Here is a 12427-nt window from a genome sequence, read left to right as displayed (position 1 = left end):
CTCCACTTTCTTACTGATCTTCACAACTCTTGATTCCAATGCAGCTCAAAAATCTATCTCAGCCTTGAACCTGTGAAGGAGGAGTTGATACCAGGGTTCACCGTTCCAGGAACAGATTAAGGATGACTACCAAATTTAGCAGTAAACAGATTGCTATCATGTACTACAACATATCTCACCAACAGCTTTGACATCTTGAGCCTAAGCATCAGAGTTTAGACGCATCAAGGAAACAGCCTTTGCCTCTACATCCCTTATTGGCGCATATGATTTCTACATTCTAGACCACTCAGATGATTCCTTCTCTCCTGTGCATCTGCAGGTGTGGGAGAAAAACATGCTATTGTGCTTAAAATCCTTAATTTGCCCAGCATTGCTCTTTACTAGGTTCCACAGTATCAGAGCACAAGTAATTCCAATGGTACAGCAGCCATAGAAAACAGAAAATAAAAAATGGCATCTCTAAAGTTTGTAAATGATCAACAATGTTAATTTAAATTATACCAAAACTTCCTTCAAAGTTTCTTAAGCATAGTCTTATTACACATTCTGCGAAGAAAGCCTTTTGAAAAGTCACTCAAGAAAATAGTTACATGGCTAGTTTTTACTAGAAAATTTGTAAGTCCTCAAGGCTTGCCTAATTCATTTTGCTCACTTTCACTTGATTTCTACCATTTCAGAACATTCATGTACAGAATTCAAGTCCCAAATCTCTGTTATCTCTCATTATCCAGGCAGAATATTGAAATTACCAGATCAACTTCTCCCCTGGGCGACATTTCTCTACGTCCATGTCACCCAAATCAAATGCAGCAACTGGTAGATTGGCATTGTGTGTCCCAGGTGCTATCATCTCCTGTGTATATTGCTTTCTCTCACCCTTCTACCAACCACTACTTTCACCCAACCTCATGTTAACACACAGGGGTTCAAATACCCCTTATCAATCCGAAGCCAAGGCTTTTAAGAAAAGATTAAGGTCTTCAAGTTAAAAAACTTTAATACAGACATTAAAACAAAACATCAGGTAATATAATTATCTGCCTATAGATGAGGAATTCAAGCTTATTTCATATGTCCACATCATGTAACTTATAAGTTTCAGTTAATAAAGGAAATTTTAAAGAAGAGATGTTGCTCTGCAAAGTGTTCATGACACCTGGTGATTAAATGATACAATCAGAACAAGCTTAGGTACTCATAAATAGTTTAATGGTTATCCCAGGAATTTATAAGGGACAGAGTTAATATCAAACTTCACAGACCAAGGTCTAAGCACATGCAAGACCTTTAATACATTACTGGTTGTAAAATATATTTGTCAGTTTTCATTTTGTCACATTAACAAGTTTGTTATTTCCTAGTTTGTTCAGATGTTTAATTCACTCCAACTTCCCCTAAAAAGAAATGAACATCTAATTGACTTCAGGTGCAGCAATTAAACTTATGCCCTTGAGAACATACTGGATCACACATGCCTGAGTTTGCAGCAGATGAGTATATTACTGCTCCTATCCTTATGAAACAGAATATTTTTCAATTTACCATTAGCAATGTCACATCATGATGTTGCAATTAAAATTAATTGATAGACTTAATCTTACCATCACCATGATGTAGGTCCATATCTATGTATAAAACTCGATCAAACTTTTTTCGCAGTTTTAGAATGCCAAGCACGGCATCATTCAGATAACAAAACCCAGATGCTTCATCCCTACAGGCAAAAGAAACAGGTAGATATAAGATGATGATGGCTTTTGTCCATGGCATTAACAGAGTGTATTTACAAGGAATAGTTCATGCTTTTTTTTTGTGTTCCTACAAAACAAACTTCAAATTAGTAACTAAACTATAAGTGATAATTCTAAGTTACAAAACGTTAGCAGAAATATGGATATTTAAAAGGATATACAATGAAGTTCATTGCTTCCTTCAGAGGAAGCTTCAGAATCTTTTAACTGCTCTAAGATATAATATAGTGAATTGGAATTTCTTGTGGGATATACAAGGAGCATCTGATGGCTCTGGGCCTGTACTCACTGGAATTCAGAAGATTGGGGGGGGGGGGGGGGATCTCATTGAAAACTCTCAAATGTTGAAAGGCCTCAACAGAGTGGATATGGAGAGGATGTTTCCGACAGTGAGAAAGTTTAGGACCATTGGGCACAGCCTTAGAATAGAGGGACGTTCATTTAGAATAGAGATGAGAGGGAATTTCTTTAGCCAGAGAATAGTGAATCTGTGGAATCCGTTGCCACAAGTGGCTTTGGAGGCCAAGTCATTGGGTATATTTAAGGCAGAGGTAGACAGTTTCTTGACTAGACAGCTCATAATGGGATACAGGGAGAAGGCAGGAGTTTGGGGCTGAGAGGGAAATGGATCAGCATGATGAAATGGCAGAGCAGACTCAATGGAGCAAATGGACTAAATGTCCTGTATCTTCCCACCCAATTTTCCAATGATTACTATGTTCCAAGTTCATGGCAACTACATCAATGCATTCTGCATCTATCCAATTATATAAGCAAAAGACTGGGAGAAGAATGTTCTCAGTTTCCCTGCATGGATAGCACAGCACTCTCTTTCACAGATGGTGACTTGCAAGAGTACTGCTTACAACTATAGTCAATGAAGGATTTTCAGAATTGACTCAAGGATTTGAACAATCTGGAAATTCCAGACTGGGTAATTAACCTATTTCTTTGCAAGGTGGAAAAAATGGAACAAAGAGCTTGCAAGAAGAAATTATCGAAATTCAGAATGAAGAAACAAAAATGCTTTTCAAAAATGTTGGCTTTTGTGGTATGTGGCTACACTGTCATACAAAGTTTCCTGATCTTACTAGCAGCCTTACGATGGGCCCCTGTGGATAAAATTAAAATGGCCTGGGCGCAGGATTTAAATATCTCCTTATCCGAGGAGACCTGGGACTCAGTTCTCAAATCGGTTAACTCAACCTCTCTTTGTGCTCCCATTGCCTTTTACAGTTTAAGATTGTTCATAGAGCCCATATGTCTAAATCTAAACTATCTCGATTCTACCCTGGCATTAGTCCACTCTGTGATAAATGCAAGAGGGGCGTGGCCTCTCTCATCCATATGTACTGGTTCTGTCCTAGCTTGGAGAAATTCTGGAAAGATGTCTTCACTACATTATCGGGTATTCTGAATCAGCACCTAGAACCAAACCCCTTAATTGCTCTGTTCGGTTTTTGGGGCGAGACAGATTTATGTCTGGGTCCGACCAAATGCCGAATACTATCCTTTGCCTCTCTCCTGGCTAGACGCTTGATCCTCCTTAGATGGAGAGATGTTGCCCCGCCCACTCATGCGCAATGGCTTAACGACATTATGGCCTGCTTGGACCTCGAAAAAATTCATTATTCAGTTCTTAATTCGGATCTAAAGTTCCATAAGGTCTGGGGACCTTTTATCGAGTACTTTCATAACCTTCCTCTTGACTAGGGTTTTTTTTTTCTTCTTCTTTTCGGTCCCTTGCTTTCAGCTCCCTTTTTTTTCTGGTAGTAGGCATTATTATCCTCTGTCGCTAAGTGTATTCGCAGTCTGGGAGTTTGACTGTCCTGACTTATACTCTCTATATTGTGTTGTGGTCAGTCTGGAGTTGTTGTTGTTTTTTTCTTGTGTTGTGGGGCTTGGGGAGGACACTAAGCTTACTTGTCTTTAATTTAGGTGCTTTTTTGTTAAATTCTCTTCCTTTGTAGCATATTGTTATTGTATGCTTAATTTTGCACTGTATTAATGCTCCTCATTGGGATTTGGGGTTTTTAATTTGTAAAATGTTTTGAAAAACTAATAAAAAAATTTTTAAAAAAGTTTCCTGATCTTTGGAGAAGAGCCAAGCTGCATTTCCATCCTCCTACCTTGTTGAAAGAGGCTCCAGTGCAGTGAACCACATACTCATAAAAAACTAGAAACTGCTTGGACATTGTTATGCAAGGGGACTTAAGGCTTTTGCTGTCACAAGCTGAACCAGGTATTTCAACTCTTGCTAAAAACCATCAAGCTCAAGGATCACATTGTGGTGGCGTGTTGGGGAGGAAGCATTAAGAAGAGGGACGCCTCACGTCTTAATAAGCTGGTAAGGAAGGCGGGCTCTGTCGTGGGCAAAGTACTGGAGAGTTTAACATCGGTAGCTGAGCGAAGGGCGCTGAGTAGGCTACGGTCAATTATGGATAACTCTGAACATCCTCTACATAGCACCATCCAGAGACAGAGAAGCAGTTTCAGCGACAGGTTACTATCGATGCAATGCTCCTCAGACAGGATGAAGAGGTCAATACTCCCCAATGCCATTAGGTTTTACAATTCTACCGCCAGGACTTAAGAACTTTTTAAAAGCTATTATTAATGCTTTTTGAGATAGTGATTTAGATGCATATCATATTTTTTTTACTGAGTTAAGTATTGTATGTAATTAGTTTTGCTACAACAAGTGTATGGGACATTGGAAAAAAAGTTGAATTTCCCCATGGGGATGAATAAAGTATCTATCTATCTATCTATCTATCTATCACATTGATATGGAAGCCACTGAACAGCACACAGGTACTACGGAAGCTAGGTTTAAAGACAAATAAAAATTTAAAGCAGAATCATATGGTAGACATGTTTTTACACTATAGGAGCGCTGGAAAGTATATGTGCTTTGGGGGGGCGTTGGCAAGTATGAAAGTGCTTTGGGGGCGTTGGGCTAAAAAAGGTTGCAAAACACTGGTTTAGCTTATTTTTGAAAGTTCTGAATTGGAATGGCCATACAAAAACACTCAAAACTCCATAATAATTTAATAGGGGGCAAAATCTGGGAATATTGCTTTGCTGGCTGTCAAAAGTTTTTCAGCTATTTTGTGGATGGGGTTTAATTTGCCCATCCTCCCCAGTCCCATATTCTGATGGCATTGTATTGCACAATGCCTCGCTGCTGCAGAAGGCCTTGCCATTTTGTGATCAGCATAGTTTTCAGCAACATATCAACATCAACAATCCCAGAAAAGGGAAATTCATAGTTTCAGAATTATATCAGCAAGACGTTGAGTGGCAAATCCAGCACACAAAAAGTTCAGGTTTCTTGCTAATAATCCAAAAGGTGGGCGATAATGAGTCTGGAATTACATACAGTTAGGGCAGGAAAGGATGGCAGATTGCCTTCCACAAAGGTTATCAGCAAAGCAGATGGGTTTTTACAACTTTATTGTCTCATGGTCACTATTACTGATGCTGCCTTTCAATTCCTGATTTAACAGAACTTTTAATGCCCCAGCTCAGTGTTAACTCAAACTTGCTACAGGATCTGTGTAGTAATATTTTGTAGTCTCAATACTATTATAGATTAAAACCAAGAATGTACAAAACCCTCAAAGTATCAAATACATTCTAATATTTCAAAAAGCCAAAATTTTTCACAGAATGCTTTCCACTTCTTCAAATTAGAAGACTATCTATAAATAAGTCAAACCAAAAGACTAAATCGGCTTTTTTCCATCTTGCTGACCGTATATTAACTGAAATCTATACAAGACCTAACTGAGGGAAATGGAATGCATAACCACAATCAATATAAATGGGATTATAAATGATCTGACATGTAAAATAATCTAAATAGTGGATGATCACATGCTTTTCATGTTACAATAACTTATTTTCAATATGTCTGTTGCTCAAACCAGTCCTATATATAACATGTCTCTGTGGCCAACTGATGACAGACTACTTCAAAGTAACAATATGCTAAACCTGCCGTTCTCCCTCTTATCTTATTCTCAAAAGAATTAACAACTACTGCAGGAAAATGTACTAATGGTTTTAAGCTCAATTGTAACTCCAGAGACATGAGCATACATTACAAAAGTAACACATTAAAGCAGATGCTAGAAAGGTCTGATGATTGATCATTAGCCTGATGTTTGGTATCATTTTGTATCCTGAGATAAGTCATTGATGTAGTTTGCGAAAAGCTGAGGCTGATGCCTACGATGCCCCATTAGTCATAGTCTGCCAATCCAAGAACAATCCACTTATGCTCACTCGATGCATTCTGTCCATTAACCAATTTTCAATCTGTGCAGTCTAACCTTGGTGACCAACCTGTGTGGTTTCTGATTGAATGCCTTATTAAAGTACACCATGTACATCCACCATGTTCAATCGGGTAAAGGTCAGAACTCTGACTGGGCCACTCAATTTTCTTCATTTGAAGCCACTCCATGGTTGCTCTGGCAGTATGCTTTGTGTTGTTGTCCTGCTGAAAGACTAACTTCCTCCCCAGTTAAGTTTTCTGGCAGAGGCTAGCAGAGTTTTTTAAAATCCAGGATCTCTCTTTATTTAGCAGCATTCAGCTTCCCATCAACCCTGACCAGATTTCCAGTCCCTGCTGCTGAAAAGCATCCCCATAGCACAATGCTACCTCCACCATACTTTACAGTAGGGATGGTGTTACCTGGCTGATGTGCAGTATTAGATTTACGACACGCGTACTGCTGAGTGTTGAGGACAGTAAGATCCACTTTAGTCTCATCTGACAAGACGTCCTTCCACTTCTTTCTAGTATCTCCTAAGTGATGATTTGCACTTGACAGACAAGGATATGCTATCTTTTAAGCCTGGGGTCCTTGCCATTCTTCCATAAGTACCCTTTTTGTGCAAGGCCTTAGAGATTGTGAAGCCATGAACTTCATCTCCAGTCGCAGCCATCAACTTCTGCAGCTCACTTAGAGTGAATGTTGGCATCATGTTTTCCTCTCATAAGTGCCATTCTTCTCTGGCAACTAAACTTAGAGGGAGAGGCCTTACCTAGGCAGTGTGGCTGTGGTTTCATATTTTTTCCACCTTTTTTTACAATGGACTGCACTGAGCTTCAAGGTATGTTCAATGACTTTGAAACAGTCTTCTACCCTTCCCCAGATTTTTGCTTCTCTATAATAATTTCTTGTCCAGTCTTGAATAGTCTTTAATTTTCATTTTGGTGTTGTCTGTTGAAAATCTACCACACTGCTGGAGCTTACAGAGAGAGCAGGTACTTATTCTCATAAACTCATTGAAAACAGGTGATCCTCCAATTTTCTACATCAACAAACTGGGTGAATTGGTAAGGTAATATATAGTATTGCACCTGAGGAATATTGGCAGAGTAATCACAAAGGGAATGAGTACTTCTTTAGCCTCACAATTTAGGTTTTTAATTTTTTAGCAAATTGTTGACAGGTTTTGGAATTTTTCTTTTGATTTGACATGATGCACAATGTTTTGTAGATTAGTTCAAAAATCCTACTTTCATATATTTTAAATTTAGAAAATGAGTAGGTAAAATAAGCTGTGGGGGCTGTATACATTTTCAAAGCACTGTATACTGGTTCCCCCTAATTTATTCTACTAGTCACATAGTTCAAGTCTTCCAGCAGATTATTGAAATGTGATTTTCCTTTCTTGAATCCATGCCGGCTCTCCTATTCTTTTCCAGATGTTCTGTTATTACATTATTACTACTGACCTACAAGCCACTGCCAAGTACAATGCCACAAAGAGTGACATAATACTTGCCACCCTCCAATCTACAGTTACAATACCAAAATCTATTGAACCTTGGAAATTGATATCACATCTAATGCCACCTCTTTCAAACTCTTATTTATAAATCATCATTTCCTTGGGATTCATCTGCCTTGAGTTCTCTAAATTCTTGAGTACTGCTTTCCTTAAATTCTTTGCTTTTGTTAGACCCTTGATTATCTAATATAACTGGGAGATTTTGAATGTCTTTTGTGAAAACAGATTGAAATTAATTGTTTAATTACTCTGCACTCCTGACTTCCATCTTATAAATTCTCTCCATTTTAGCTAACAATGCCAACTTTTCACCCTCACTGCTTATCAAGACTCTATTTAAATTTGCCTTCAAAACTCTCAAACCCTCTGCTTCCACCACCCTTTGTGGAATGGAGTTCTAAAGACTGATGACCATTTGAGATACCATTTCAGGTACTGGTCCAGTGAGCCTCCTCTGAACACCTTCTAATACAGCAACAATTTGCCTTAAGTAACATCAATACTGTACACAGTAATCAAGATGTTGAGGTCCAGCACTAATCCATCTTGCCAACCAGAAAGGGGCCCATTTATAGATACTCTATTTCCTATTGGGACAACTCTCCATTGTTACTCACAAGCCCTAGGCTTGTGTTTTCTACAATAGTCTTTGATGCGACACTACTTCTGAAATCAGACTGACATCATAGTATTAGAATGAAGGAGCAGAGCTTTATCTGAATCTTGGTACAAATCCAACACAATGGTAAACATATTCTGAGAGCTTGTAAACAATCCAGCAAATGAATGAATTATTCTGGCAGAATTCAGGGTATTTTTTCTAAATTTCTTTTATAACTGACAGAAACCATCAATAAACATATAAGAAGAGAGTGAAGCGACAACTACAGAATTTTAAAACTGCAGTCTGCGATAGTTGTTGTCGCTCAAAATGGGTAAAAGAGCCTGAGTTGATATGAGCAAATGTTTATTTCATTGCAGAAAATTAAGATGATTAAGGGACTGGATATGTACTTCAGTGGAAGAAAATTATAAGTAAATGGACAAATGATGAGAGAATGGAACAAAATGGACTGTTTTATTCCAGAGTCTTAGCTCAGGCACTTCATCCTTTGTTTTAATACGAGTGAACAAATTTTATTCCCAACTTAAAATACGTATTGCTTCTGATGATGGACAGTGAGGCAACACATCATCAGATGTTGCTGAATTAACAACTCTAAATGACAAAAACATCGGATATACTGTTAAATGCTGCAATAAAATTGTGACCCTAAAACAGACACAGAATAAAAGTAGTGAGATTTGTAAAGAAATGCATATCAAAATGTGAATTGTTCACAACTTTTCAAAGTTCATCACAAGATGGTGCTGCGGAAACAATGTTTGTCCTTGCGCAGTTCCTTGGGATCAAGGATAACTTGTTCCTGTTCCAGTGTTGTGTGGTCTGAGATGACTAACGAGACAAATCTGGGACCCAAAGACTTCCAGGGATAGAGCAAGAGATGTCTGACGAAGCAGGCAAATGAGTATACTGCAAGATGATGCATTGCATCTGCCACTTATGCCTGTTTTCATTGTGATCTTGATGCTCCTTCTCCACTTTGAGTAGTCATGAGCCAGAGATTCCCTGAGTGGAATATTGCATTCTTTCTCCCCCACAAAGACTTTGAGCAGAATCTTGGACTCTTTTCCTCTGTACACTTTGTAATCCCTTCTGATGACAGAGCTCAGAATAGAGTTTCTGTTTCAGGAACCAGGAGTAAAACATGTAAATGACGTGGTCTTCTCAACTTATCCAAATGTGTGTTAACTAGTAGTTCAATCCTTTTACATTTGGTTAAAGCCAGCTGTTAGATACGTGGGTAATGACCAAAGCAAAAATGACTGGAGTCAATTTACACTTTAGTGCAAGGGTGTTTCTGAGGTGCAGCAAGAATCAAACATACAAAAATGAGTGAAAATAGTGAAAAGAAAACTGCCAATATTTACAAAAAGTTATCTACTATAAAACACAATAATAACTCCATACTTTGTCCAGTCTGAACTCCTGGCAGCCCTGATCTCGTTCTCCCCTACAGAGGGCGATGAGCTCCTTTAAATCAGCACTAGGACATACCATCTTTAATTACTAACAAGGTTAAATTAAAACTGCACACAGACATCCCACCTCACCCGGAAGTTCTGGGAGTCTCCCGCAAATTGATGGTGCTACCTCACTGAAATGAGTTTTTGCAGGGTGGGATGTCTGTGCACATGAATTAGAAAATGATACACCCCACAATGTAGTTACAATCATATTACAAAATTAAAATATCTATATTAAATACAGCATATGAACAACATATACACATTTACACATCCCCATTATTAAAGAAATGGAACATTCTGCCTTGTATGGCAAGGAAGTCACCATAAAGCCAACCGAAGCACATCAGCTCAGTTTAGGACATTATGAGAATATACCAGGGAAGACATTGAGGTGTGTACTGTCAGCACTACAACTGCAAAATGACAAATAAGTGCGAGTGTGTGAGTGTGCGTAAATACTCTATAATACTGAACTTACACCTCTGACCATTAAAACAATCATATCAAGAAGCATGTTAAAAATCATAAGGTTACGTTTAAAATCTACATATAATGAAACCATTGCTATGGAGAACATTAGAGCAAACAACACCTCTCCCCATCATGTCTTTCTCTTTTTCTGTCCTTTACTCCACTCAGATGGATGTCCACAAACTTCTAACTCTCAACATTACATCTACAGAAAACCATCTTTTTTCCCCCCCCAGAGTCAAGGGCAGTGATTCAGGCTGAAATACTGATGAACGTAGACAGGTTCAGGTGATGTTTAGAAAGGGTTAGATAAACATTATCATCATAACCCAATTTTTCTCTTGATCTCTGACTTCACTGTTTCAAATGCTAGAAATCAAAATTAGTTTTAAATGATACACAATTACATTTGCTAAGAACAAGCAGTCAAGAAAATTGATTGACTGAAATAATAAACAGCTTTTGAAGAAATTCAAGTGAAATGAAGCACACAATCGCCATCACCTGCATTTCAACGTCTGACCTGATTTTACTAAAAATATATTTTCTTTAAGGTTCACAGTTTGCTGCTTTCAGGACAAAACAAGAATGATAATGCAGCTACTCTCTCAGTATACCCCAACAACACTTCCCAAATCAGCAGCCTCTTCCACTAAAGACAAGGGAAGCACGCATTTGGGAACATCACCAGTCTGTAGGCTTCTCTTTTGGTCACACACCATCCTTGAATAACAATACATATTCACAATATACGTTCTTCTTTCATCTCCATTAGACTAAATCATAAGATTTCTAATGCAGCATTATGGAAATACTTCATCAGAAAGAATGTAGATGTTCAGAATAATGGCCTACAATATTCCCTCTAAAACGTGTATGTGTACACATCTTTTGTTACTAGTGCACAAATGAATTTAAACTGTGCACAAAAGGTTGCTACCCTCTACCTCATTGGCATGTTAAGTATATTTCACAATTGTACACAATCACATTTCTTTATGCGGTATCTGATGTAGATGGTGTTGACAACATGGAGTTTGCGATGATTTGTCTGCAGATTTTAGAACTGGCTGTAGAGAAATTAACAATCTTATTGAATAGAATATACAACAGTGGCAAAGTACCGGATGATCTTTTAAAGGCAGTATTCATTGCACTGCCAAAGAAACCAGGTGCAACAGAGTGTGGACAACACAGAACAATTAGTTTAATGAGCCACCTCACACAAATTCTACTTAGAATCATCATGCTCAGAATAAGAAACAAAATTAAACCAGAGATCAGTGAAGAACAATGCAGCTTTGTCGAAGGCAAGGGAACATCAAACACAACTTAGATTCTCAGGAATATTATCGAAAGGTCAATAGAAGTACAAGAAGACCTATACTTCTGTTTCATTGACTACACAAAAGCCTTTGACACAGTGAAACACCAAGTCATCGTGAAAATGATTAAAGATATTAATATCGACGGAAAAGATCTAAGAATAATCAGGAATCTCTACTAGCAACAAAGTGCAGCCATACGGATAGACAATGAGATTGGTGAATATCAGCTAATAAAGCGAGGAGTCAGACTGAGTTGTGTTCTCTCACCAGACCTGTTCTCCCTGTACAGTGAAAACATCATGAGAACTATGTAAGACCTACCTGGAATAAGTATAGGAGGACACAATATCAACCACCTCCGCTATGCAGATGATACAGTACTGACAGCAAACAGTGAAGTAAATTCACAGAAAATAGCATCTACCATCAACACAGAGAGTGAAAGACTTGGCCTAACTAAACAAAAAGAAAACTGAAGTAATGGTAATATCAAAGAAATCCGATATCCCAAACTGTAAGATCATATTGGGAAATGAAATCCTGAAACAAGTTCACAACTCCAAGTATCTTGGATCATGGGTAATATCTGATGACAAACGTGTAACGATTTAGATGAAGGCATTGAGAATAACATCAGCAAGTTTGCTGATGATACTAAGCTGGGTGGCAGTGTGACATGTAATAAGGATGTTAGGAGAATTCAGGGTGACTTGGATAGGCTGGGTGAGTGGGCAGATACTTGGCAGATGACATTTAATGTGAATAAGTGTGAGGTTATCCACTTTGGGAGTAAGAACAGGAAGGCAGATTATTATCTGAACGGTGTAAAGTTAGGTAAGGGAGAAATACAAAGAGATCTAGGAGTCCTTGTTCATCACTCACTGAAGGCGAATGAGCAAGTGCAGCAGGCAGTGAAGAAGGCTAACGGAATGTTGGCCTTTATTACAAAGGGAATTGAGTACAAGAGCAAGGAAA

General features: G+C 38.2%; 1 protein-coding gene across 1 annotated transcript in view; it reads right to left on the bottom strand.

Moving 5' to 3' along the window:
• Positions 1–12427, bottom strand: part of hdac8 (histone deacetylase 8) — a 106363-nt gene that overhangs the window by 48260 nt on the left and 45676 nt on the right. The window contains exon 5 of the mRNA XM_073058365.1: positions 1605–1717. Within this exon, the coding sequence (XP_072914466.1) occupies positions 1605–1717 (113 nt within the window). The remainder of the gene's footprint in view (positions 1–1604; positions 1718–12427) is intronic.

The sequence above is a fragment of the Hemitrygon akajei genome, chromosome 10, assembly GCF_048418815.1.
Source record: "Hemitrygon akajei chromosome 10, sHemAka1.3, whole genome shotgun sequence".
Taxonomy (NCBI): Eukaryota; Metazoa; Chordata; class Chondrichthyes; order Myliobatiformes; family Dasyatidae; genus Hemitrygon; species Hemitrygon akajei.
Note: the sequence above shows the minus strand (reverse complement) of the source record. Positions and strands in the feature narration are given on the sequence as shown.